Source organism: Lacerta agilis, chromosome 9, assembly GCF_009819535.1.
Source record: "Lacerta agilis isolate rLacAgi1 chromosome 9, rLacAgi1.pri, whole genome shotgun sequence".
NCBI classification, from domain to species: Eukaryota; Metazoa; Chordata; class Lepidosauria; order Squamata; family Lacertidae; genus Lacerta; species Lacerta agilis.
This window is the reverse complement of record NC_046320.1, coordinates 2,210,184-2,238,135: the sequence shown is the minus strand read 5'-3', so window position 1 is coordinate 2,238,135 and position 27,952 is coordinate 2,210,184. Positions and strand designations below refer to the sequence as shown.

General features: G+C 45.9%; 1 protein-coding gene across 3 annotated transcripts in view; it reads left to right on the top strand.

The window, feature by feature from the left end:
• The window catches only part of C1QTNF7 (C1q and TNF related 7), a 54,983-nt gene extending 29,148 nt beyond the window's left edge, over nucleotides 1-25,835 (top strand). For 2 of the 3 annotated variants that reach the window (XM_033160756.1, XM_033160754.1), the window contains exons 2-3: nucleotides 23,927-24,172; nucleotides 24,813-25,835. In XM_033160756.1, the coding sequence (XP_033016647.1) occupies nucleotides 23,935-24,172; nucleotides 24,813-25,444 (870 nt within the window). In that variant the 5' untranslated portion in view covers nucleotides 23,927-23,934 and the 3' untranslated portion in view covers nucleotides 25,445-25,835. Of the gene's footprint in view, nucleotides 1-23,404; nucleotides 23,579-23,926; nucleotides 24,173-24,812 lie in introns of all 3 variants that reach the window. The other variant, XM_033160755.1, reaches the window with a different exon arrangement.
• Nucleotides 25,836-27,952: the final 2,117 nt, after the last annotated feature.

The window sequence follows — 27,952 nt, the reverse complement described above, 5'->3', positions numbered from 1 at the left end:
TAAAACACCTAATGACATAACATTAAGCCAAAATATTAAAATATTGCAGTCCCAGTTATCTACATTATTATCAAATGAAATAGAAAGCAAATTGAAATGGATGAAACAAAAATTTTTCGAATTAGGAAACAGACCAGGCAAGTTATTAGCATGGCAGATAAAGAAAAGACAGGAGGAAAGACAAATAAACAAAATAATATATCAGGGGAGTATATTGGATACAGAGGAAAAAATAAAAAAAGGTTTTTTGGATTTTTATTCAAAGCTATATAGCAGAGGTCAGGAATCAGTGGAAGAGATACAGGATTACTTAAAAAAAAAGAAGATACCAAAAATAAGTGAAGAAAATATGAAAACTTTGAACGAGCCGATAACAGAGACTGAAATACACCAAGCAATTATTAAACTTAAATTAGGAAAGTCACCAGGTCCTGATGGACTAGCTGCAGTACATTACAAAAAATTAGAGGACTCTATAATAGCACCATTAAAACAAATAATGAATAAGAGCATGAAGGAAGGGCAAATACCAACTTCTTGGCAGGAAGCAAATATTGTGTTAATACACAAACAGGGAACAGATGGAGAGTCTGTGGACAATTATAGGCCCATTTCTCTTTTAAATAACGACTACAAACTATTTGCGGGTATTTTGGCCAATAGGTTGAAGAGGGTATTAAAGGAGGTGATACACGAAGACCAAGCGGGGTTCCTGCCAAACAGACATATAAAATCAAATATGAGGGTTGTGATAGACTTAATAGAATATTTAGAATTAAGACCAAGTAAGAGAGCGGGCTTTATAATGATTGATGCGGAGAAAGCATTCGATAATCTGTCAAGAAGTTTTTTATTGAAAGTGATGGAGATGTCATCAGTAGGAGAAGACTTTTATAGAGGAATAAAATCGATTTACGAGAAACAATCGGCTAGTCTGGTAATAAATGGTGACAGAACGGGAAGCTTTTTGGTAGAGAGGGGCACCAGACAAGGGTGTCCCCTCTCACCACTGCTGTTTATTTTGCCATTGGAAATATTATTAACAAATATTAGAGAGGAAGAAGAAGTAACAGGAATAACATTAGGCAAAGAAAAATTTAAAGTCAGGGCATTTGCAGACGATATCCTAGTTACAACGGAAGACCCGGAGGTAAGCATTGCTAAAGTGATTGAATTAATTGAGGATTTTGGAGGAGTATCTGGATTTAAATTAAATAGAGGTAAAACAAAACTCCTGACAAAAAATATGCAATTGAATGAGCAAAATGCGTTAGAAAAGCAATTGGGTTTACAAATTGTTAAAAAAGCTAAATACCTAGGAATAGACATAACCATGAAAAATATAAATTTGTTCAAAAATAACTATGATAAAATATGGAAAGAGATAAAGAAGGAATTTGAAAGATGGAACAGACTAAACCTATCTTTATGGGGGAGAGTATCAATTATAAAAATGAATGTACTGCCGAAGATGCTTTACTTATTCCAAACTATCCCAATTATCATTAAAGAAAACTGTTTTGACGAATGGAGGAAGGACATCACAAAATTTGTTTGGCAGGGGAAGAAACCCCGGGTAAAATACAAGCTGCTAACAGAACGGAAAGAAAAAGGAGGTATGGCGCTCCCGAATTTACAACTATATTATGAAGCTGAATGTCTAATATGGGTCAGCGACTGGATTAGATTGGAAAGGAACAGACTATTGGATCTGGAAGGATTTAATTGCAGCTTCGGCTGGCACGCGTATCTCAATTATGATAAAGCCAAGATAAATAAGGAATTTACTAATCATATTCTGAGAGGAGCACTGTATAAGGTATGGAAAAAATATGAAAGATACGCGGAAATGCAAACACCATGGTGGGTATCCCCGATAGAAGCCATCGCTAGGAAAAGATTAAATATAAATAAAATTTGGCCGACATATAGACAGTTAATAGAAAATCAGGAAGGTAAATACAAATTAAAATCATATGAGGAACTAAGAGAGTACGGAATTGACAGATGGCAGTATATACAATTGAACAGTATGCTTACGGTAGACATAAAGAAAGGTTTTTCAAAGGAAACTTCCAAATTTGAAAGTGTGGTGATCAAAAATAACAAAAAAGTACTTTCGGGCGCATATAATTTGTTACTGGAGTGGGATTTAATGGGAGAAGAGGTTAAAGAGGCAATGCTAAGATGGTCCAAAGATCTGGGATATGCAATAAATTTGGAACAATGGGAGAAACTGTGGGGAAAGGATATTAGATTTACGGCTTCATACAATATTAAAGAAAATTTTTTTAAGATGCACTACAGATGGTATTTGACCCCCGTGAAACTCGCAAGTATTTACAAATTGAAGTCCAACCTGTGCTGGAGATGTGGGAAAGAGGTGGGGACGCTACTACATATGTGGTGGCAATGTGAGAATATAAAAACCTTTTGGGTGATGGTACATACTGAAATAACAAAAATGATGCAAAAAACAATGGTAAAGAAACCAGAGGTTTATCTGCTAGGTTTATTAGACGACCAAATACCAAAAGGAAAGGAAAGTGTCTTCCTGTATGCTAGCACCGCCGCCAGGATGGTGATAGCAGCAAAATGGAAGACAGAACAGGTACCAACAAAGAATGAGTGGTTAAGTAAGCTAAATGAGTATTTACTAGTGGCAAAGTTAACAGCAGCAATAAGAAACCAAACACACCAAAAGTTGAAAGAACAATGGAAATGCTATGAAGAGTATATGGAAAAATACTGCTCAAAGAAAGAAGTGCTAATATGCTTGGAATAAATAGGTATGAAGGAATTCTAGGAGTAACAAATTAATCGAAAGATTTAATAAAAGAAGTATAGAACAATTTAGTAATTATGAATGTACAAATAAGGTATAAATAAGTAATTAGGAATGTACAAATAAGATGTATATAGCTTTAAGGAAGTCGATAGAGTGCTGGAGGGAAGTCAGAGGGATATGGGGGGGTGGGGAGGGTGGGAATAACGGGAATGGGATGAGATCAACGATGTTGTATGGTACTATGGAAATGTATAAGATGTAATGTGTGTTCTCTTTTAATCAATAAAGTTATATTTAAAAAAAATTAAAAAAAAAAAAAAGAAATTTTCTGCACCGGGTACCACCTCACCTTCCCATGCCTCGGGGGGGGGGGACAAAAATTTTTGCCCCCGGGCAGGGGCGTCGTAGGGGAGGGGCGGTGGGGGCGGGACGCCCCCACTGACAGGGTGATAAGCGGTGCGTGGGGGTGACAAGCGGCGGCCCCTCCCGCCACTCCCACGCGCCGCCGCTCCCTCCGTCACCCCGGGAGCAGCAGCGCTGCATGGACGGGGTGCTCGCTCGGCCGAGCGAGCACCCCGTCTGTGCAGCGCTGCTGCTCCCGGGGTGACCGGTGGTGCGTGGGGAGTGGCAGGAGGGGCCGCCGCTTGTCACCCCCACGCACCGCCGCTCGCTCCGTTGCCATGGGAGCAGCAGCGCACAGTGCTCCTGGGGCGACGGACGAACAGCGGCCAAGCGGGCGGGGAAGTGAAGCCAGCGCTTGAACGCGCCGCTTCATTTCCTTTTTTTCTCCCCTTTTGGCGCTGGCTGGGCTGTGTAGTCGCAGCCCAGCCAACGGCGAAAGAAGCAGCCGAAAGGGGCGAAAAAAGGAAGCAAAGCGGCGCGTTTAAGCGCCGGCTTTGCTCCCCCCCCTTTCCCTTTTGGCTTCTTTCGGCGCCGAAAGGGGAGAAAAAAAGGAAGCAAAGCGGCGCGTTTAAGCGCCCGCTTTGCTCCCCCCCTTCCCCGCCGAAAGAGAAAGCGGGCAGGGTCCAGAGAAGCAAAGCCGGCGCTTAAACGCGCCGCTTCGCTTCCTTTTTTCTCCCCTTTCGGCGCTGAAAGAAGCCGAAAGGGAAGGGGGCGTGGCGTCGCGCTGGGGGCGTGGCGTCATGACGCACGCACACGTCACGATGCCCCACCCCCAGGGGTGCCTCTTGGCTTCCCGCCCCGGGCGGCCAAGGGGCTAGGAACGCCCCTGCCCCCAGGTACCAATTTACCTTGCTACACCCCTGGGGAGGCGGTCTCCACCATTCCTCCTCTGCCCATTCCCTGACTCCCACTGAGGCTGGGTGCTAGCCTCTGTCCTTGTGGGCAGCTGTGGTGGTGTTGCCTTCTGCAGCCAGCAAAAGAAATATCGCTGGGAGAAATAATTGAGACTGGAAATATAAGCTTGGGTCCCAAGATTCCCATACATGAGTGGAAGGAACTTCTGCTGGTGAACTCAGGGTTGGGATCACTGGTTCCTCCCTCTCTGCACCTCCAGAAAGCCCTGTCCCCCTGTGTTGCATGGTGCTCTGGAGAGATTTTAAGCCCTGTATGTATTTTGAAGAGTACAGGTGCAACGACAGAGCAGATTCAGCATTCCTCCTGACCACAAGTAGGAGTGCCGTGGAAATTCTTATGCTATCCCCAGAGGCGGTTCGGATTTCTGCCGCTACCTGCAGTTTCTTGTCAACATATGGAGACTTAATGGAGCCAAGTAAAATAGGAGGAAGAGGGGGAAGACCTGGTATTGTCTGTTAGACTCTGTAAAAGCTGCTGTGTTTGTGACTGGAATGCTGTCTGTATTGTGCTTTGCCATACAACCAGGAGTGCCAACTTGAATAAAATATTGGGGGCAGGCAGGTAAGCATCACCCCACATAATTGATCACATGATGCAGGGCATGCACGCCATTTGAATGGCAATGCCCATCAATTTTGGGGAGGCCTCTCAAATATGTTATGGGGGGGGGGGAACCGAAGACCCCTTACCCTCCAGGAATTGGCTCCTATGCTCACAGCATTTTCTATAGTCACTCTTCTGCGACAAACTATTTCATTTCATACTCGGTATATTGTTTTTCAGCGATGAGGTCAATTGTGCTGCAGTGCTTCAACATGTGTATTTCTTTTAAATGAAGGTTTCATTAAAAAGCTAATTATGATCAGTTAGATTCCAGTTACTGTGAATGGGGCAAGAAAATAAAATAATGCACATCTAAGGCATTGAGGGGTCTAAATGACCTCAACGTGGTAAACTGCTATTTATACTGGTGCAGCTGTATTATTATTATTATTATTATTATTATTATTATTATTATTTTACTGAAGTCTCCTCTCCCCACCCCCATCTGAGTAAGGAATATTAGAAAAAGAGAGACATTAAGGTATCGTGCTTTTGTTGCTTGAGGTGTGGCAGTAACTAGTTATCCAATGTACCTCTGAGTATACTTGCGTAAATTCTTCAACTGCCTGCTATATAATTGAAACGCCATGGTGCACCTGTAGCAGCGAAACCAGGCACCTTCACCTGCCCCAGATGCAATATAACATGTCTCTCCCATATGGTCTCTACAGCCACAGCAGGTTCTATAACTCTCCAATTGTTTGACTTTACATCTAGTGGTGCAAACTTCCATTGTCTTTCGAGACAAGCAGATAACAGCAATTGTCTAGAATCTCTTGCTTTTAGTCTGCTAAATTATATCTTGTGTGAGGATGTATAGACATAGGGACTGAACCACAATGGAAGTAGAATCCTATACAGTGTTTCATTGATAGCATGTTTTATTGAAATGCATGTTTAGAGCTCTACAATAAAGAAAGCCCTGAGCAGGGCAGCAAATTGATACTTCCTCTTGTCCTGCAGTTTTCCCACTGGGGAAACCCACTCTTTAGTGCTCAGCTGGAGCAAATGGGCAATTTGGGTTTCCTCTGGATTAGCATTTGCTCCCATTTAGCCCTAAGGAGCAGGTTCTCTCTGGTTTGTTGTCCTTAACCCAATCCCTACAAGGGCTCCTTCACTACTGAAGGCAGTAAACCTCTGAATATCAGCTGCTGGGAAATGGGGAAGGTTCTGTTGTGCTCAGGTCCTGTCTCCTGGCTTCTCACAGGCATCTGGTTGGCCACTGTGAGAACGGCAAGCTAGACCAGATACGCCACCAGCCTGACCCAGAAGGCTCTGCTTATGAAACACTACTCACATTTTTAATATCAGACCTGGTGTTGATAAAACTCATAAACGTGCATCTTTTGGCTTAGTACCTAGATCTTATATCACTCAGCTCTGATGTGGCAGATACTGTCTCCTTAAGACCACCTGGTATAAAAATGGCTTTAAGACTTTGGATCATTGGTCTTCGGTGGGTGGGTTGGGATCTACTCACTGATCTACAGAGAACTGCTACAGCAGCACAACCATTGTACACTACAAATACATGGTTAAAAAAAATTAAGAGAGTCCCCAGATGCATGTTTGTGTTAAATATGAGTTCTGGGCCTGAAAAGGTGGAAGACCAGTGCTCTAGATTATATTTAATGTGGCAGTAGTGCGGCAGTTTTCTAAGCTTGGGAGCCCTGGGTTTTCTTTGTGTTCCTGCTCAGTATTTTCTTTTCTGTTCATGTACAGAGGCAGATGACAATTTAGCTGGTTGCTGCCTAGGTTAGTTCCAGATACCACTTATTCTTCATAGCTGCCAAGGTCTTCTATGACCTCATTGAGAACATGACATGAATGCTTTAAGAAGGCTCTCTTCATCTTCCAAATGGAGCAGCTTCTGGGTAGCAGCCATGTGTTATTCCTATGCAACTCTCTTTCCTTAGCTGGTGTTGGTTTACAAAGAACTAATCATTCAAATGATTGTTTCCATTCATTCACTTCCTCCTTATGCACACACATAGCTCTTCAGCTCAATAAGCTTTCAGAGGAACTTCACAGCTTCCACAGTTTATTCAGATTCCCCAACAAATTTGCCGTAGTAGGTTATGAGGTTTGTTCTTTTGCAGTAGTCTTCCCAGCCTAGCTCCCTCCTCTTTTACACACAGATTCCCTCTCTGCTGAAGGGGTATGGAAAGGGTGGGGAGAATGTATTGCAGATATCAATATTGCGCAGCTTGAAGCAATTGGATGCATAAAAACTGACTCCTCTTGGAATAAAAATTGTCCAGACCTATAAATATTATTCAAACCAGAACTGCTTCAAAACAGGTACAAAAACAAATCAACGATATCTCCCAGTAGTTCCATAAGACATGTGCTTGGCCTTAGCCACTTTAAATTCATTTCAGGGTGTGTCTCAGCTGCTGGCCCTCCAAGTGTCCCTATTTTCCAGGGACGCCCCTGATTTAGAGAATTTAGAGATTTAGATTTAGAGAAGCCATCCTGGTTTCTGATTTGATTCTGGAGTGTCCAACTTTTCCTTAGGATGTCCCTATTTTCATCGGAGAAACGTTGGGGGGTATGGAGTTATACAACCCCCTGAGCCATCTGAAGGCAATCCTGTATAGGAAAGGTTTTTTTTAAAAAAAAAGTGTAATGTTTTATTGTGTTTTCATATGTTTTGGAAGCTGCCCAGTATGGCTGGGGCAACCCAGTAAGATGTGTGGGGGTATAAATAGTAAAATTATCATTAAGGAATGGGATGTACCTATTTTCATCAGAGAAATGTTGGAGGGTATGCAGCTGTAAAACAAGGCCAATGATCTCCATATGGTGTATGGGTAATACAATCGGAGTGAAGGTAGCCTGAGGTTTGTCTCTGGAACCATCCGCCTGCATGCACGCTGAGCGCCCACTTTCTGCTGGTGACAAACCTGAGTGGGGTTTCTATTGGCCCAGCCATAGAACAAGCTCTCAGTTGTTAAACGGGGCTGCTATATCACAAATTAAAGCAGCACCCCTGTCAAAAGCTAAGTGGGGCAAAGCCGTGCTCTAGCTACAGGCCCCACTCTGGCAACAGTGCTTTGCTTTGTTTGCTTTGCCTTGCTGTTTTCATCATCTGGGGCCAAGCCATGTGATATGCTTGCATGAACACCTAACTTCCAATTTCTGCTTATGATACTTTGATACCAGGTAGCACTGATCCAGCCATTGCCTGCCAAGCCACTTCTCTGAGATGCTTGAATCTTATGCCTAGCCCCGCAAACTCACGGGCTAAGAGTGTCCCTACTTTAACCGTTAAACTTGGAGGATGCAAGAATGTTGTGCTCCTTGTAGTGCCAGGATCATGAATCACTTTGAAGAATCTTGGACTTGTCATTCACATGTTGTGCATGTGTCAAATCTTAATACACATATTTGCCAGCACAGAAATTCAGACTGCTGGCCTGTAGTCTTAAGCATGCATACCTAAAACTAAATTTATTTTACTGGAAAGAATGGGGTTTCCACCCAAATAATGTGTTTAGGATCAGGATACCAATATTATATACAGTGGTACCTCAGGTTACAGACACTTCAGGTTGCAGACTCCACTAACCCAGAAATAGTACCTCGGGTTAAGAACTTTACTTCAGGATGAGAACAGAAATCGTGCAGCGGCAGCTTGGCGGCAGCAGGAGGCCCCATTAGTTAAAGTGGTACCTCAGGTTAAGAACGGACCTCCAGAAAGAATTAAGTTCTTAACCCGAGGTACCACTATATTTCTAGCTCAGCTTTTGATACCTGTTTATTCTCCCTTTCCAGAGCAGCTTTTTGTGAAGGCTGTCAGTTTCCTTGTGATGAGAGAGCATAAAGGCTAGTTCATTTGGTTTATTTACAAAGCAGGATGAGGACCATAGAAACACCAAGACAGAATATATTTAAAGTGGTGGTGGAGAACCTGTGGCTCTCCAAATATTGTTTGATACATGGCCACTGACCTTTCTGGCTGAGGCTGATTGGTAGGAGGTGCAGTCCATCAACATATGTTCCTCATCACAGATTTAAGTCACCATCACTTCTCCCCAAAGTAAATATGGCACTGAAGCCCCCCCCCCCTGCCAAGCTCCTTCAGCGCTGGCTTCATTCCATGTGCCAAAATGGTTCCTTCAGCCAATGGGGTTTGTCAGATAACTGGCAGTTAATAGGCAACAGTGACTTATGTGGCAAGTATGTTCTAGCCATCAGTATCTATTGAGGAAGCATTTTAGGTATTAGCTCAACAAAAGAGAATGCCGCCATACTTGAAAGCCATTATGAAAGATACTCAGAGTCGAGTGTGAATTTCATGCTCTTTATTCAGCTCATAGTAGTGAGGAATGTAGTTCCCCCAAAACGTTTGCTTTATATACACTATTTACACAATGGGCCCCACGTGATTGGCTAATTCAGGGATACTCCTGTATGCCAATCAGAGTGCAGATTCACTTCCACCTGGAGCTGGATTGGGTGGCTCCTGCGGACCAATCAGACTGCTGCAATCTCAATCCTATTGTTCTGGGACCAATCAGACTGCTGCAATCTCAATCCTATTGTTCTGGGACCAGTCAGACTGCTGCAATCTCAATCCTATTGTTCTAAGACCAATCAGCCTGCTGCAGTTTGGATCCTATTCAACTCAGTACATAACACATTACATTACAATGCTTTGTTTCATTCTATTGGCCTCATTGTGCTTCATAGTTCCCTTTAAGACATCCTTTTTATTGTGGATTTGTGATGATTTGTGCTCAAGATGGTACTGGGACGGTTATATGTGATCCCACTTTCAATGTTTTTCGTGCATGCAAATGGTTCAGGGCAGACATACTGCTTCGTTTCCCATCCGTGCATGTCCTGTAACTTCCTGCTAAAGTTCTGCAACGTTTTATACCACAAATGTTCTGGAGTGGGTGGGTTCTGTTCTGTTTTCGTTGTGCTATATGGGGCAAGCACGCCCTGTTGTAATTTGTCCAGGGAAACGGGAACAACGGGCATGCTCCCTGCTGGCCCAAACACCCCCGGCCGAACTGCCGGTCGAACTTCAAAGCCCTGGAGCAGCAGCAGAAACCAGAGACCTAGCTTCAGAAAGCCAGGCACTCTTTCTGTTCACTTAGCAGCAGAAGATGCACCACAGAGGCTGGCATGAGCGTTATAATTAAGCATTTATTAGGCGAACATGAGGACAAAAGAAAACATACGTGCAGTCTCCTTCATGTTCGGAAAACGAAAGAGAAAGTACAGACTGAGGAACGGAAGTTCCCAGCAGCACACTGGAACACTATACAGACATGTGATAAGCTCCCATCCTCAGTCTGTTGTTAAGGTGGAATGGGAATTACAACATCCTCCCCCTTTCCATGTAACCTTAATCTTTGGCATTAGACACCAATTGTAGTTTCCGAACATACACCTGAAGTTGTTCTCTATTAACTACCTTAGACAACAAGTCTGCAGGAATCTCATTACCTGGCATGTACGACACCTGAATGATTCCTTTTCGGATACACTCCCTTGCACGATGTAACTTAATCTGCAAGTACTTGGTTCTTTGCTTGCAACTCTCTGAATTAAGCAAAGCCAAACAAGACCTGTTGTCTTGGTATACTTGTACAGGACAAGTCACATTGACTCCGATGTCCTTGAACAGTTGTATTAACCATTCACAGTCCATGAGTGAAAATGACAGTGCATTTAGTTCTGCCTCACAAGAACTTAAACTTACTGTCGACTGCTTCTTGCACAGCCAGTCAAACAGACAGTGGTTGTACACATAGCATACTCCAGAAGTGCTTGTACCATCTGTGGTGTCACTTCCGAAACTGGCATCTGCAAAAATTTCAAGTCCTCCAGTCTTCTGACTGGTGAATCTCAATCTGTAGTGCATTGTCCCTTTTAGGTAGCGAGCTACGCGTTTCAAAGCTTTCCAATCCTGGACTGACGGATTGTTAGCATGTCTGCTGAGCAGGTTAGTGCTCGCAGCAATATCAGGTCTAGAGCACCTGGCAATGAAATTTAGTTTGCCCAGAATGCATCTATACAGTGATATGTCAGGAAACATCTCAGCTTTTTCATCTCTTTGAAAACCTGTTACCATTGGGGTATCCACAGGATTTGCATCAGTCAATTTAAGTTTGTTTAGCACATCGGTGATTTTCTGAGTTTGGTGAACCAGAAAATTTCCTGTCTGGTCCTTCTCAACCTGCAGAGAAAGGTAGTTGGATACCTGGCCAAGATCCTTCATTTCAAAGTGTTGTTTAAGTTGTGCTAGGGTGTTATGGTATACCTTTTGATCTTTCCAAAACAACAAAAGATCATTGACAAAACAAACACAATACAGTTTGTGTTGCCCCTCCCCTTTCACGAACACACACGGATCTGCCTTTCCCTGGTGAAAACCAAGAGAGAGCAATGTCTCTGTAAGTTTGGTGTTCCAACATCTGGCACTCTGCTTCAAACCATACAGGGACTTCTTAAGTTTACAGACCATCCCTTTCTGAACTTGCACTCCATCTGGTGGAAGTAAGTACAATTCTTCATCTAGAATCCCATACAAAAATGCTGTATTCACGTCATGGTGGGAAACGTGAAGTTTTTCCTCTGCAGCAATTTTGAGCATGAGTCTTATACTCTCATATTTGACTGTGGGGGAATAGGTTTCGTTATAATCTTGACCTGGTACTTGGGAAAAACCCCTGGCAACCAACCTGGCTTTATGCCTCACAATCTTTCCATTTTGATCGGTCTTCGCTTTAAAAACCCATTTACTCCCAACCAGTCGCATCCCTGGAACTACTGGAACCAGTTCCCAAGTTTGGTTCCTATCCAAAGAGTTAAGCTCATCATCTATGGCCTTAAGCCATGGCTCAGCATTCTCAGGGGAGAGTTCTTTTACCTCCTGAAAACTCGAAGGTTCCCATACCTTCTTTGAGCTACCAACTACAGCAGTAGCTGTGCTGGCAAACTCCTCATCAAACCTTTTTGGCCGTTTGCCCTTCGTGGCTCTTTCTGAACGGCGCATCAAACGCAAGTCTTCAACCTTCACCTTCTCCTTCTCCTTCTTAGGAGAAACACTGCCAATGGTGAACAGTGGTTCTTCCAATTCAGCATCAGACTCATCTGATGGTCTAATCGAGGCTTTGGCACTCTGGTAATCTGTTGAATCGCTGTCGCTATCAGCAGCACCAGCACCTCCCACTGAATCGGAATCTGAAACCTGATCACCATCCTCAGCTTCCTCTGCTTTCTCAGTGTCAGGATGACTCTGAAAAATCCCCACATTGTCCCCCCACTTGGCACAATACTCCACACTCCTGGTGAATCGCACTGTTTTTGTGTCGGGCATGTAAACTCGGTATGCACCTTTCTCATACCCTACAAATATCCCATGTACACCACGCTTTCCGAGCTTGCTGCTCTGTGGAGTATGTACCCACATATCAGAACCAAAGATTCTCATGTGCTTGACAAAAGGCTTCTTGCCAAACATCCTTTCATAAGGGGTACATCCTATGGGTGTAGACAGCCTCCTGTTGTAAGAATAAACAAAATGTGCTAGAGATTCTGCCCAATACGCTTCTGAAAGATTTGCATCATGCAATTGAGTCTTCATACCCTGTAGCAACGTCTGGTTTGCTCTTTCGCAAAGTCCATTTTCCCATGGGGATCGTGGACAAGCGAGATCATGTTGGATTCCCTTCTCAGTCAGAAAAGCCTCAAACTGCTGAGAAGTAAATTCGCCTCCTCTGTCAGTAAAAAGACATTGTATTTGCTTTCCATGGGCATTTCTCAACCAAGCATAGAATTCCTTGAACTTGGAAAATGCATCTGACTTTTGTTTGAGCAAGTACACATGAATGAATCTAGAGTAAGAATCAATCAAAACCATAAAGTACTTTGCTCCACCAAGAGAGGGCGCTAATGGACCAACTAGGTCTGCATGGACAATCTGGTAGGGTTTTGAAGCCTGCCTGCCAGATACCTTGCCCTTAGGAGCCACCCTCACTTTGTGCTCTGCACATGATTTGCACTTCATGTAGAATTTGCAGGGCTTAATGGTTAGACCCTCAACTACTTCTGGCATTTTGGTCAGCGTCTGCCAGGACATGTGACCAAATCTCCTGTGGTGAGTGTGTATACAATCTGCATGGAGAACTTTGTTAGCACTCGCCACACAACAAGAATCATCATTCTGCACATTATCAACATCATAAGCAATTTGAAATAAATTGTTCATATAGTCAGCACGCAAGAGTTCCTCATCGTCCTTGCTGATGACGCAGAGGCCCTTCCTAAAGAGAACGTCGAAATTCTTCTCTGTGAGCTGGGGAACACTCAGTAGGTTCTCAGATGACTCAGGAACATACAGTACATTGGTGATAGTTGACTGCAAACTCCGGAGTTCCACCTGGCCTTCTCCAGCAATCCGGATTGAAGTTCCATCGGCCTGATGTATCTTGCCATCCTGTGGCTTGCAGGAAACAAACAGTTGCCGATCTTTGCAGATGTGGCGTGTTGCTGCAGAATCCACAACAAATCTGCCTTCAGTCTTTGCAGTATCTGTTCGTGCAACAAAAACCTTGTTTTGCACATTCTTTGACCTTCGGGTCCCCGTCTTCTTGCCATCTGCAGACTTTTGCTTTTGCTTGCCTTTAGCCTTGGGACAAACTCGTTGGACGTGGCCTTGAACTCCACAGTTCCAGCATCTCACAGCTGATAAGGCCTTAGCTCCCCCTGGTGGCTGCAACGCTGTACCAGACGACGTGGCTGCTTGCTCCCCCTCAAGTGGGCAATCAGGAGCTGCTGCGTTGCGTCGATCATATTCATTCTGCAGGACTGCAGTTACTTTGGCTGCAGTTAGCTCTTGTGCAGGAAGGGTTGCCAGCTGGCTGGCTATCGCACTGTAGCTTTGATCCAAAGAGTCCAAAATCAACACAGAAAATAAATCTTCTGGCACATTGAACCCTCTGTGCACCAATTCCTGTCTCAGTCTTAATAACTCCAAGATATGGGCTCTCACATCACCCCCTGGCTCAAGCTTTTTAGTGTGCAGCTTTCTGAAGTAGAGAAGCACAGACCCCGCCTCCTTCCTCATATGGGCGGTCCTTAAGGCTTCCCACATCTCTCGAGCAGAGACTTTGCCATTTATCGTTATTAGCTCCTCCGGAGATAGTGATAAGACAATCAACCCCATTGCCTTCGAGTCAGCCGATGACCATGCAGCAGTTACAGGAGTAGGGGCTGCGTCTTTCACAGTGTGCCATACTGCATGCCGTCTTAATTGAGCTTCACAATAGACTGCCCAAGTCTGATAATTCTGTCCGTTTAATTGTGGACAGTGGTTTTCCCCCATCGCTCTATCAGAAAGATCCATTTCTGCTTTCACTGCACACTTCAGCCAGCTAGAAGCTATTTTACAGCTTCACTATCTCAGCAGATTTACGACCTGCTTTCCTCCGGCCTTAATTACGCTTGGCACAGACATCAAAGTCTTCTAGCCGCCGACCGGGATTCATGCTTGTTTCGCTCCTCCACATACCTCTGTTTCAGTGCTGTGAATCTGGGCCCGATAACCCAGTTGTTGTAATTTGTCCAGGGAAACGGGAACAACGGGCATGTTCCCTGCTGGCCCAAACACCCCCGGCCGAACTGCCGGTCGAACTTCAAAGCCCTGGAGCAGCAGCAGAAACAAGAGACCTAGCTTCAGAAAGCCAGGCACTCTTTCTGTTCACTTAGCAGCAGAAGATGCACCACAGAGGCTGGCATGAGCGTTATAATTAAGCATTTATTAGGCGAACATGAGGACAAAAGAAAACATACGTGCAGTCTCCTTCATGTTCGGAAAACGAAACAGAAAGTACAGACTGAGGAACGGAAGTTCCCAGCAGCACACTGGAACACTATACAGACATGTGATAAGCTCCCATCCTCAGTCTGTTGTTAAGGTGGAATGGGAATTACAACACGCCCTTCCAGATGGTGATAATATACTAACATTGGTGAAGCATCGCAAAACAACTAATAAAGAAGAATTATGTGTGGATGGTCCAGTATAAGCCCACCACTAATGCGCAGTTACTGCATCATTGGCATGTTGCAGAATACACACCAGTCTGAAGAGGCTGAATTCAATCAAATGATGGTGGGGACAAGAGCCCTTCCTCTTACTTATTTTAATCGGTGCCTAAGCATCAGAATGACACTGGGCATATTGTTCATGCCAAAGCAGACATGTTTCTGTTTTCACACCATTCTCTGATTTTGCACCATCCATGCATAGAATTGGATCTTTTCTCTTACTGGACAATGATTTGCTCCTTAAATCTCTCATTGTTTATCCTCTTTCCTGGTCCACAAAGCTGTCAGTTGGAGTTTTGTTTATATGACTTATCCATAATGTTTGGAATTCACACTTAACTTGGCAGACATCCCCCAGTGTGGAGAAAAATTGTAGCATTTGAGTGAGGTGGAAGTTCAATGTCCTGCAGACTCTGTCAGCAAGTCTTTTTGTGGTTTGAGTGATGTTGGGTTTCCTTAGGCTTTTGAAAAAATCCATAACCACAGAACTGGATGGCAACATAGTGGAATACCAATATGGTGAAAAAATTAATTGTGTCTGCCTTGACTTCGGCCCAGGTTTTCAGCGACAGAATGTCATGAGCTTATGCCAGCTATTTGGTGGTCTGTATGAATCACTCTATCTAGCAAGCGACAATGCAAAAAATATATTTGTGCCACCATGTTGTAATTACTTTACTGTGATTAATGGCTATTACCAGATGTTAAGTATTGTGTTCCAAATCCACACAACAAATCTGAAAATATAATATTTTATCTTTCTTCTTTGCCATCTTTTACATTATTGCCCACATATTTCCCCCTTGAAGCAAACATAGTTCTATCATTGGTGCCAGGGCCATGCAGACACAAAAGAACCCCAAATTCGGCACCAAGAAAAGGGAGGTTATGTGAATTGTATAAAATGTGCATGCAGGGAGGGGGTAGCTTAAGAGTAGTGGTGCATAATTTAAAATGCTTCAGATAGTTATGGGAAGAGGCAAGAAAGCACATCTCTTTGAAATCTTATTCAGCCAACTCTTTGGCATTAGAATTGAGTAGACAGTGGACGAGTGCACCTTCAGAGGAGACGTCAAACTGTTGGAAGGTGCCTGCTGTGGCTGTAGAGATCAAAACAGGAAAGACATGTTTTGTTGCAGCTAGGGCAGGTGAAGGCATCTGGTTTTGTTGCTACAGATGCACCATGGCGTTTCTGCTCTCTGCTCTCCTCCCAGCAGTCATTCCTTCTCTGGTCACGGCTCTGGATACATGACCTGACTGTCTGTTTCAAAGCACTGCAGTCGTCTGCAAGGGATTCCCTTTCCCTGACACCTGCATGGGAAAGAACCCCCAAAACATACATGGGTTGAAAATTCTTTCTAGTAGCACCTTAGAGACCAACTGTGTTTGTTTCTGGTATGAGCTTTCGTGTGCATGCACACTTCTTCAGTTGGTCTCTAAGGTGCTACACAGTTGGTCTCTAAGGTGCTACTAGAAAGAATTTTCGATTTTGTTTTGACTATGGCAGACCAACACGGCTACCCACCTGTAACTGGATACATGGGTTGGGTACTGTTGACTCATTTTTGGCAGAGGAAGTTCAGTTGGTTGCAACAGCTTAGTCTTTATCAGCTTTCTAGAGTGAGAATGGAAGTGTATGCTAAACTGCGTAGGGAAAAAGTGTTTTTGTCAGCTGAAGGAAGGTGGTTTTAGGAAAGCACTTCTAGAGATACAGGTGGAATTTGCACTGCAGAATAAAAGAGAAGGTGCTGGGACATTAGCAAGCAAGACCATGTTATACAACTGTGTCTGGGATGCTTTGCTTACTGTGAATAAATGGGCAACTGATGAGTGTTCAGGGACTTTCACAAAAGTACCACCATGTTTCTTGATATCCATGGATCTTTCTCTAGCCTCTGGTTGTTTCAAAGCTACAATTTCTGCTTTAAAAAAAAAAAACGGATTATTAGGAAGCCGACAATTTTAATCTAATAAAAGGGATAGAGAAATAGCATGAATGCAGTTTTGCGGTTGAAATCAGGGAGCATCAGGGGTAGACGGAGCCCTTAGCAAGTGTTGACTAAGACTAGAGTGCAGAGTTGGGGCACTGTAGACTTTGACGGGGGGAATCTGTCAAATATTTGTTAATAAAGCAAAAAATAGACTATAACTCTCCAATGCTATCTCATACAAAAGAAGCTAAGCACTTCAGCCCTGGATTTCTCACCCACGAGAAAAATTGAAGCACATAATGGCAGAATATTTTTTGCTTAGCTGGTTTTGCCAAACCATCAACTTAAAAAAACAACAACAAGATTCCTTGCATATGTTGTGAGTAATGTACTGGATCTGTTGCTCTATATTCCTTCTTATAGCATGAGTATGGAACAAAGATTGTTTGGTCAACAATTTCATATGTATTAAGTGGTACCTCCTGCAGCAAAACCATTAATTCTTGTTTCGGCTACAACAGCTGATCAGATTTTAGTGGCACTTAAGCCTGCAAGGGAGAACTGCACAAGAGCCCATCCATTATATTCAATTTTACTGCTTTTAATTTTAACGACCAGTAAAGTTGTCCCATCTCCAGCATTCTAGAACTGAGATGTAGAAATTTCACTGTAGTCATGCCGCTTTAATAACAGAACTTGCCACAGTTTGAATGACTGTTTTCCTAAGTAAAATTTGGCGGGGGTTCTGTATTTGCTATAGAAAATATTTGACATTTCAGACATTTGCATTTCACATGTTTGAAAGCAGTTGACAAGACAGCTAACTTCCAAGTTCTGCGGTGCCTGATTCAATAAAAACACAACCAACTTGTTCAAACACAGGTCTACATGCCAAAATACTTTGATGATATTTGTTATGTATTGAAGTTCTCACTTTGGCCACCAGGGGTGTGTGTATATAGTTTATTCTGCTGCGGTTTTCACTCAGGTCAGCTTATGCAAATGAAGGATTATAAACTGACACTCAGGGATTGGATAGCTGCAGAATATTGTTACTGTTGCGTTGTAGCTGAGTTCTATATAAGCAGGTGGCTGAGGCCTTCAGCTCAGTTCTGTTCCAGCCTGCAAATAAACAAGAGCTGTTTGGAAATCGCTGTGTCGTCTGCTGTGTCCACCCACAACTTAACACTGGCGACGAAGGTGGGATTTTGGACATCAGAACACAGACAGCACACAGCCAGTCTCAGAGCAAGGGCAAATCACTGAGCTGAATCACTGAGCTGAATCGCTGAGCTGAAACGCTGAGCGAAATCACTGAACAGAACCAACTCAGAGCTGCCCGTTCTGGCTAGAGCACTGTGTTCCATCCATCGCCCACCACGTCGGCATCGGAATCATGGCTACACTAGTGCCTCTACCGCCGTTTGCCCCGGCCTCTGAATCATGGGACTCATATCTCGCTCGGTTCGAATGCTACCTTCAAGCAAACGAGCTAACAGAAGTATCAGAGGAGCGGAAGCGAGGCCTCTTCCTCAGCCTCTGCGGGCCCGAAGTGTTTGAGACGGCCCGGGTTTTAGTCGCTCCACTCGCAGTTCACAGAGCACCGTGGGACACGCTACAAGAGAAGCTACGCAGCCACTACGCGCCCAAGCCATCCAAAATTGCGGCCCGCCATGCTTTTTACCACCGGAACCAGGCAGAGGGGGAGTCGATCAACGACTACGTCGCCGCCCTCCGGAAGGCCACATTAACCTGCGAGTTCCGAGACTTAGACGATGCTATGATGGATCGGATCGTCTGCGGGGTCTGGGACAACCGTCTGCAACGGCGTCTCCTTGCCAAGCCAGACCTCACGCTGCAGAAGGCCATCGAGGAGGCTGCAGCCTCAGAAGCGGCTGAACTCTCCGCCCAAGAGATCCGCAAGGCCAGCAGCCCACGTCCTACGAAAAAGCCAATTGCTGTACACCATGAAGAGGCTAGCAGCGACGAGGCATCAACCAGCGAAGACGATGACGTGCACCAGACGAAGCGGGAACGCGGGAAGTTCAAACAGAGGTCCAAGGGCCAATCAGAATGCGCCGGCTGTGGAGGCAACCACCCCCGCGTCAAATGCCGATTCAGAGACGCCATCTGCTGGCAGTGCTCCAGAAAGGGTCACATCGCCAAGGTCTGCCGATCTACGCCATCAAGCACAGCCTCTTCACCATCTCGCAAGTCCAAGTCGTCAACCCGGTCCGCAAACAGTAACTGTTTCGCTCTCACCAACTGTTGCTGCTCATCCGGAACCACGATTGGACAAACCGACTCGCCTACGCGACGCAAACTACACATCACGGTGCTCATCGAAGGAGCTCCGTGTGACATGGAGATCGACACCGGGTCTGCCCTGTCCGTTGTGTCCTGGAGCACTATCAAAAGACTTGTGCCCAAGCTTTCTAAGAGGCAGCTTGACCGACATCGTGTACACCTGAGGGACTACCAGGGGAACGACATTCCCGTGACGGGCGTCGGCCAGTTCCAGGTCAAGTTCAAAAATTTCTTGGGCCCACTCCGACTCGTGGTAGTTGAAGATCCGCGGCCCAGCCTCCTAGGGCTAGAATGGTTTGGCGCCCTCGGCCTGGAAGTCACCGGCATCAACTGCATCTCCAACGCGGAAGTTGAAAACTTAACTAAAGAATTTGCCGAGGTTTTCGATGGCACATTGGGCCAATATACAGGCACACCCATCTCCTTTAGCCTTGATCCACAAGTAGCTCCAATCAAGCTAAAGCCACGCCGGGTTCCGTTTGCCCTCAAGGCTAAGGTGGACGAACAACTGGACAAATTAATCGCGCAAGGGGTTTTGGAGCCAGTCGACCATGCCAAGTGGGAAACGCCTATCGTCACACCTGTCAAGCCGGATGGGTCGGTGAGGATATGCGCAGACTACAAGTGCACGATCAACAAGGCGCTTCAGCAGCACGCTTATCCAGTTCCCGTTGTCCAACACCTGCTGCATTCTTTGGGCGAAGGCAAGGTCTTTGCTAAGCTGGACCTTGCCCAAGCCTATCAACAACTGCCTGTTGACGACGCCACCGCTGAAGCTCAGACGATCGTCACCCACCGAGGAGCGTTCCGATGCCGCCGACTACAGTTCGGGGTGAGCGTGGCTCCTGGCATCTTTCAAAGCCTCATGGAGCGCCTCCTGCAGGGACTGCCAGGCGTGGTACCATATTTCGATGATGTACTGGTATCCGCAGACTCAAATCAGCAGCTGTTCGAGCGCCTCCGCGCTGTGCTGACCAGGTTCCAGGAGGCCGGACTCAAGGTGAAGAAAGAAAAGTGTCTGATTGCCGTTCCACAGGTGGAGTTCCTGGGCTACCTCATCAACGCCTCTGGCCTTCACCCAACGGCATCCAAAATCCGGGCCATCCAGGAGGCCCCGATTCCAAAGAACAAGACTGAGTTGCAGGCGTTCCTGGGGCTGCTGAACTTCTACAATATGTTCCTGCCCCACAAGGCAACGCTAGCTGAGCCTCTCCACCGCCTGCTCAGCACGAAGGCGCCATGGTCCTGGGGTCATCGGGAGACAGCGGCCTTCAATGCGGTCAAGTCCCTTCTCTCCTCAGACAGTGTGCTGGTACAGTACAGTGAAGCCAGGCCACTGGTCCTCGCCTGTGACGCCTCGCCCTTTGGCATCGGTGCAGTCCTCAGTCACCGGTTCCCGGATGGGAGGGAAGCACCACTTGCTTACTTCTCTCGGACGCTGTCTCCGGCGGAACGGAATTACAGCCAGCTCGACAAGGAGGCACTGGCGCTTGTGGCTGGAGTGAAGAGGTTCCACGAATATCTCTACGGGAGAACCTTTGACCTCATCACTGACCACAAGCCGCTCCTGGGCCTCCTTGCGGGGGACAGACCAACTCCGCCGATCCTCTCGCCACGCATGCTGCGGTGGACTGTTTTTCTGGCAGCCTACAGCTATCGGCTCATTCATCGCCCGGGAAAGTCGCTGGGCCATGCTGATGCCCTCAGTCGTTGCCCTCTTCCGGCGTTTGTGGAAGATCCAGCTCCTGCTTCATCGGTACTCCTGCTTGAGGACCTTCCAGCTGCACCAGTGTCGGCTGCCGATGTGGCCTCCGCATCTTCCCAGGACCGCACCATCAGACGTGTGCTCAACTGGGTGTGGAGGGGGTGGCCAGAAGGGCCATTCACAACTGAGTTCCAGCCATTTGCAACCAGACAGCATGAGCTCTCGGCTCATCGCGGCTGCCTACTGTGGGGAGACCGAGTCGTGGTTCCCCAAAGACTCCGCCAACGCGTCCTTGAGGCTCTGCACATCGGCCACCCAGGGATTGTTAAAATGAAGGCGTTGGCTCGGTGTTACGTCTGGTGGCCTAACATGGACGATGCCATCACCTCCTGGGTTGCCTCCTGTCAAGCGTGTCAAGAATCGAGACCTGCACCACCGGCAGCTAAGGGCAACACCTGGGAGACGCCAAAGGCACCCTGGTCGAGAGTGCACATTGACCTTGCTGGCCCTTTTCATGGCCGGACCTTTATGGTAGTGGTGGACGCTTATTCGAAATGGCTGGAGGTGGCTCTGATGCCCTCCACCACTACCGAAGCCATAGTCCGGGTGCTGCGGGGCCTATTTGCAACACATGGATGTCCTGATGTCCTCGTCTCCGACAACGGGCCACAGTTCACATCAGGCGCTTTTGAAAGGTACCTCTTGGGGCTAGGCATCCGCCACGCCCTAACAGCACCATTCCACCCGGCCAGCAACGGACAGGCGGAAAGAATGGTGCGCTCAGCGAAAGAGGCACTGGCACGCCTGGACCAGAAGGACTGGCATGAGCGAGTCACGGAATACTTGCTCGTGCAACACATTACCCCGCATGCAGCCACAGGGCGGAGTCCAGCTGAACTGCTTATGGGCCGTCGCCTCAGATCTCCGCTCGACCGGTTGCATCCAGACTTCGGGGTAGCCGAGCCCCCGGGCGGTGCTAACGCACCAAGGTCTTTCATTCCCGGGGATAAGGTTTTTGCCAGAAACTATGTGGGTGACATTCCTTGGGTGCCGGCCACGATAGTGGGAGTCACTGGGCCCCGCTCATATCAGGTGGCACTTGAGGACGGGCGTTTGTGGCGCCGGCACATAGACCAACTGAGGCGCCGGGTTGGGACTTTGGACGATACCGCAGTACCCTCAACGGCAGCCTCAGCTCTAGAACCGACACCAATGGAAGGCGAGGCTCCATCTACACCCCCTTCACAAACTGCGGACATGGAGCCAAGCCGAGCCACTGCAGGGGTTTTGCCTGACTTCCTTGAGACTCCGACCACTGCCTTGCCTGAGTGTCCACCAAGTCCGATCGCGACAGGCCCTTCAACAGCAGCGGAGCCGGGGAACTCAGGCCCAACGACACCATTGGTAGCACAGCAGTCGCAACGGGACTCGGGCAGCCAACCAGACTCTGATACTGGCCCACGGCGGTCAGGTAGGGTTCCCAAACGCCCAGCGTATCTAAAAAACTATGTTACACACAATTTGCACACATAATGCTGCATCGTAAATTGAACTGTTATGCTATGTGCCTTAATGAATCAACAAGAATATTGCTGTATATAATGGAACCACTATGCTTGTAACCTAATGCCTTATCTCGGTGGGGAGGGGTGTTATGTATTGAAGTTCTCACTTTGGCCACCAGGGGTGTGTGTATATAGTTTATTCTGCTGCGGTTTTCACTCAGGTCAGCTTATGCAAATGAAGGATTATAAACTGACACCGTTCACCACCGTTACGGGGATTCGAACCACCGACTTTCTGATCAGCCAGGCTCAGTACATAGTTTAAACCACAGCGCCAGCTACATGGCCTCAGTGGATTGTATAGAAGTTATTATGCAGAAGGCTGCTCTAAAAGCTGTTCAGCATTTCTCCAAGTTGACCCTTGACAGATTGTGTTGGCTCTAGTAGCTGGTGTGTATTTTGTAATGTTTTTGCTGGCACATACATTAATTATTTTAGTGTCAATTTGACAGAAAGAAAAGGAAAACAATGAAAACAACGTCCAGCCACATTCATATTTCTGTATTTCATCTTGGCATCGTGTACAAAAAGCAGGCAAAATGCCACCTCTTGCTTTGGCAAAGTTTGCAAGGCGGCTGATTGCTCTGTGTCTTAGGGTCGAGCTGGATGTGTGCAGGAGGATCCTGAGCTGGGGACTCCGCTCCACCCCTAACAGCTGCAGAGCAGTGGGCAGGGTGCAGTTTGCAGAAGAAGAAAGCAGTTCGGCAGCAGAGTCAAGCAACTGGTTTCAGGCAGCGTCATGGAGCATAGACAGGAACTGGTGTCTGAATGGTACAGCAGGAATTGAAGCCATATGGTGTGGAAGGGGGCCACTTGGCTCCAGTTTGGCAGCAAAATCTCTTGGGCCAGCCCCGAACAGGTGGGTGGGAGTCGCTAACTCTTCCACGACCCTCCTGCCACCATGTTATTTATGGGTTCCTAAAATGTAAATGGTTTGCTTGTGTTTTGCAGATTGCCGGATGTCTTAACGCAGATTTTCTGTCAATTTTCTCTTCCCTGCCATCCCATCCTTTCGCTGTATAGCATTGCCAGGCATAACCTTCTCTTCCAAAAGTAAAAACTGGCATAAATTAATTGGTTGTCACAAGCCACATATTCATACACGTGTAATGTTTTTCAGGAGCAGAGCTGTCAAATCTTTTTTCTTAATGCAAGATATATATTTTCGCAAGAGCACCGGGGGAAATTGCCCATGGAAAATAACGCTTTTAAGGTTGAGGCCCAAATTGCCTGCCAAGCAAATACAGTAGGTGGGCCTCCTGCAACTGCACATAATTTGGTCTTCTAAAATAAGGTATGCTATTGAGATTGGTATAGTATATTTAGGTGTTTTCCCCCCCTGCCTGAAACAAAGTCTATTGGTGAGATACTTACAGCCTAATCTTTGGCTCATTTACTTAGAAGGAATTGCTTAGAAATTAATTATTTTCATAAAACCATCAAGGAGAACTCTAACTGATGGAACATAAAGATGTACATAATTTGTATATTTTGATTTGTGTGCACCTATAATGTGTCGTTATGTACCTATTATATGTGTGTATAAATGCACATATTTTAAACATGGGCCCATCAACTACTGTTAAAGTTTGAATTAAATAAGATGAATTGATTGTCTGCACATATTGCATTTTTTTTCCAGCACCAAAGATGTTTGTGTTGTTCTGTGTCACAAGTTTGGCCATCTGTGCAAGTGGGCAGCCTCTTCTCAGCCAGTTTAAAGGCGAGCATTATTCTACAAGATACGTATGTAGCATACCTGGGTTGCCAGGTGCTGCAGGTCTTCCTGGAGATAATGGATTACCTGGACCTCACGGGCGCATTGGGATCCCGGGACGAGATGGCCGAGATGGCAGGAAGGGAGAAAGGGGTGAGAAGGGCAACACAGGTACTGAATGTTCATTCTCTTCTTTCTTTCTTTTTAAAAAACAAAACAAAACAAAACTATCAAAACCATTTTATAATACTGAGTGGTATTCAGCTAAGTTTTACTCAGTGTAGTCACAAGGAAATTATTGAGCCTGGCTAGGTTAGGTTCATTTATTTCAGTAGGTCTACTCTGAGTTGAATACCACCCCTAGATTCCAATGCCAGCCCTGTAAAATGCTTTATTGGAAGTGTTCAGCACTACATAATTCAAATTTGTTTAATTTTGTATTGATTGTCAGGAGTTCATTGCATTTGTTCTATTCAGTTGATTCTACTTGATGCAGCTCTTAACTAAACTTAACTTGGTCTCTTGGAAATGAATATTTTAAATTTAAAAACAGGCAAGATTAACATTTGATAGCCCACGTATGGAGATTTTGGTGGAGACAGTGGGAGTCCTGCTATCAGAGAAATATATTCCTTGGACAAATAAAGGAAGAGAATTCTTTGAAGCTATATTGCCACTGGCTGTGCGCTTCATTTGTATATAATAATCCTGAATTACTTGTGTGTTTAATAATAACTGGATGATAGCCAACTAAGTCACATATTACAGCTTTTGAAATCAATGGATTTAAGTGTCTTTCTTCTCTTTTAAGGTTTAAGAGGAAAGACCGGCCCTGTAGGACCAGCTGGGGAGAAAGGAGACCAAGGAGAAGCTGGCAAAAAAGGACCCACGGGGTCAGGAGGTGTTAAAGGCAGTGTGGGTCCCGTGGGTCCCATTGGTCCCAAGGGGGATAAAGGAGACAGAGGAAAACCAGGTTTACCAGGAATCTGCAAGTGTGGGCAAATAGTACTGAAATCCGCCTTTTCTGTTGGGATCACCACGAGTTACCCGGAGGAAAGGTTGCCAATTGTTTTCAATAAAGTCCTTTTCAACGAAGGAGGGCATTACAACCCTTCAAATGGGAAGTTCATATGTGCCATCCCAGGGATCTATTACTTCTCCTATGACATCACTTTGGCAAACAAACATCTTGCCATTGGCCTGGTCCACAATGGGAAGTTCCGGATAAAGACATTTGACGCCAACACAGGGAACCACGATGTTGCTTCCGGGTCCACCGTCATGTACCTTCAGCCAGAGGACGAAGTATGGCTTGAGATCTTCTACACGGATCAGAACGGTCTCTTTGCCGATCCCACGTGGGCAGACAGCCTGTTTTCAGGATTCCTCCTGTATGTTGATACAGACTATCTTGATTCCCTGTCAGATGAAGATGAACTGTGAGGCTGGAGATAAGCAGAACTTTAAGTGAACACAAGACAATGAACAGAATCTGGCCTTCGCTGTTACTGAGACAAATCAAGGAAGGGTTTTTGTTTTGCTGATGAGGCCTCCGAAGCAGAAGACTTCTCTTGCGGTAACAGATGCTGTCTGCTGCTGCTTTTATTAAGCAGATGGTTCTGCTAAGTCGATGTACACAACAGTCCTCTCAGAAACCATGCTTATAATATGTAAGCAAATGTATGATAATGTACATGCAGTTTTATATAAAATATGTTCAGTAAGTGGCTGGATTACTATTGCTGTAAAGCTAAATATAAATGATATTTGTGGTAAATACTTTTATGGCTCAAGGGAGGTAAGTGTTAATAAAGTAATGCAAGAAAAAATGTAAATGCAATTACCGGTATACTTCTGTTCGCTCTTTGAAATGATTTGACCACAGTCAAGACTTGGGAAAGTATGCAAGCTGATTCCTGCATGCCTTCCCTCCATCTTACCGGCCACCCAAATAGGAATGGAATTTTCTGGGGAAACTCAGAGCCAAACGTATCCACACAGGTTTTTTAAAATTCCCATACAGATCCTTAATCTTATCAAATAGCTAAAAATACAAACAATTCTATGCATAATATGTGTGTGCTTATAAAGGCCAGGTTTCCTAAGTTAAGATGCACATAAGCCTAGGGCTTGCCGATCAGAAGGTCGGCGGCTTGAATCCCTGCGATGGAGTGAGCTCCCATTGCTCGGTCCCTGCTCCTCCCCACCTAACAGTTCAAACGCATGTCAAAGTGCAAGTAGATAAATAGGTACCACTCCAGTGGGAAGGTAAAAGGCATTTCCGTGTGCTGCTCTGGTTCGCCAGAAGTGGCTTAGTCATGCTGGCCACATGACCCAGAAGCTGTACGCCAGCTCCCTCGGCCAGTAAAGCAAGATGAGCTCTGCAACCCCAGAGTCGTTCGCGACTGGACCTAATGGTCAGGGTTCCCTTTACTTTTAAGCATATAATATTTTAAAAAAAGGTTAAGGACCCCTAGACGGGGCCGAGGAAGCCGACGTTTGTCCACAGACAGCTTTCTGGGTCATTTATAGCATGACTAAGCCACTTCTGGTGCAACAGAACACCATGACGGAAACCAGAGCGCACAGAAACGCTGTTTACCTTCCCGCCACAGCGGTACCTATTTATCTACTTGTACTGGTGTGCTTTTGAACTGCTAGGTTGGGAGGAGCTGGGACTGAACAACGGGAGCTCATCCTGTCACGGGGATTTGAACCACCAACCTTCTGATCGGCAAGCCCTAGGCTCTGTGGTTTAGACCACAGCACCACCCGCATCCCTGCATATATTATACATAAGACGACCCTGCTGGAGCAGGCCAACAGCCCTTCCAGTCCAGCATTCCATTCTCACAGGATCCAACTCGATGCTTGAATCCACCACTGCTTCAAGACAGGGTGATGCTCCACTTCACCCTGGAATTGATGACTAAGATTCTACCTTAACCGCCACATGATGCTGAGGATGTTCAGCGCAGCCAGCTTAAATGCATCGCTGGCCAGCAGGGTATGAAAGCAGAGAGTGCCTGGCCAAACAGTGAGACACTGACCAGAAATAAGGGCTTCTGATTTGCCCACTTGAACTTAAGGTTTTGTCAGGCCATTACATCCAGCAGACCAGCCACAACGTGATCTCTAACCACCTGGGGATGGTTGCTAGGAGAAAGGGGGAGGCCGTAAACATGGCCCACCCAGGAAAGGGGGTGAGCGGCCATTGCTGAGCCCCCAGCCCTTACCCAATTGTACGCTCATTGTTTTCATCCCTGCTTATAACACATATTCACTAGCAGCTGCTTCCAAATTGATTGTCCAAGTGATAACATGGCAAAAGGCAAAAATAATTCATTAATTCCAGCTGTGCTCCTGCCTCTGAGTGCAGCTGCTCGCCCTCTGTGTTAACAGCCACATAAAGCTAAAATGAAGTGTGGACTCACAAGTGTCTTAGCCACACCTATGACTGAAATTGAGTCACTAATATACGTAGCTGGAAAGACAGATGTTACCCTTTAACGGGGTCGTGACAGCAATGGAAAAGTGAGTTCAGTTTCCTTAGATTTCCCCACGTGGATTATGTATTTTCAACTGCTGAATAATATTGGCATGCATTTCCTTAAACAAGAAACACCTTAATCATTGCTCTTGTAGGTACTGGCAAAAACCGCTTAGGAATATGGGTGTATTTTGTAGAGACACACACAGCGTGCCCCACAGCTACCGCCCATATTCAGCCCGGCCATGTTTACCTCAGCGTGGTTGGCATGAGGAAAAGCCACATTTTCCATCACAGGCTGAGCCAATTCCAACTGCTCAGCCCCTCTCCCTTGCCTCAGGAGGGTTCTGGCATGGACTGTCTCGTACGGCACCAGGGAAGAAGAAGGATCACAGCCTGAAGGATCCTGGTCCCACATGTTCCTGTACCAGATTTCAGCACGAAGCAGCTCCAATGAGTAA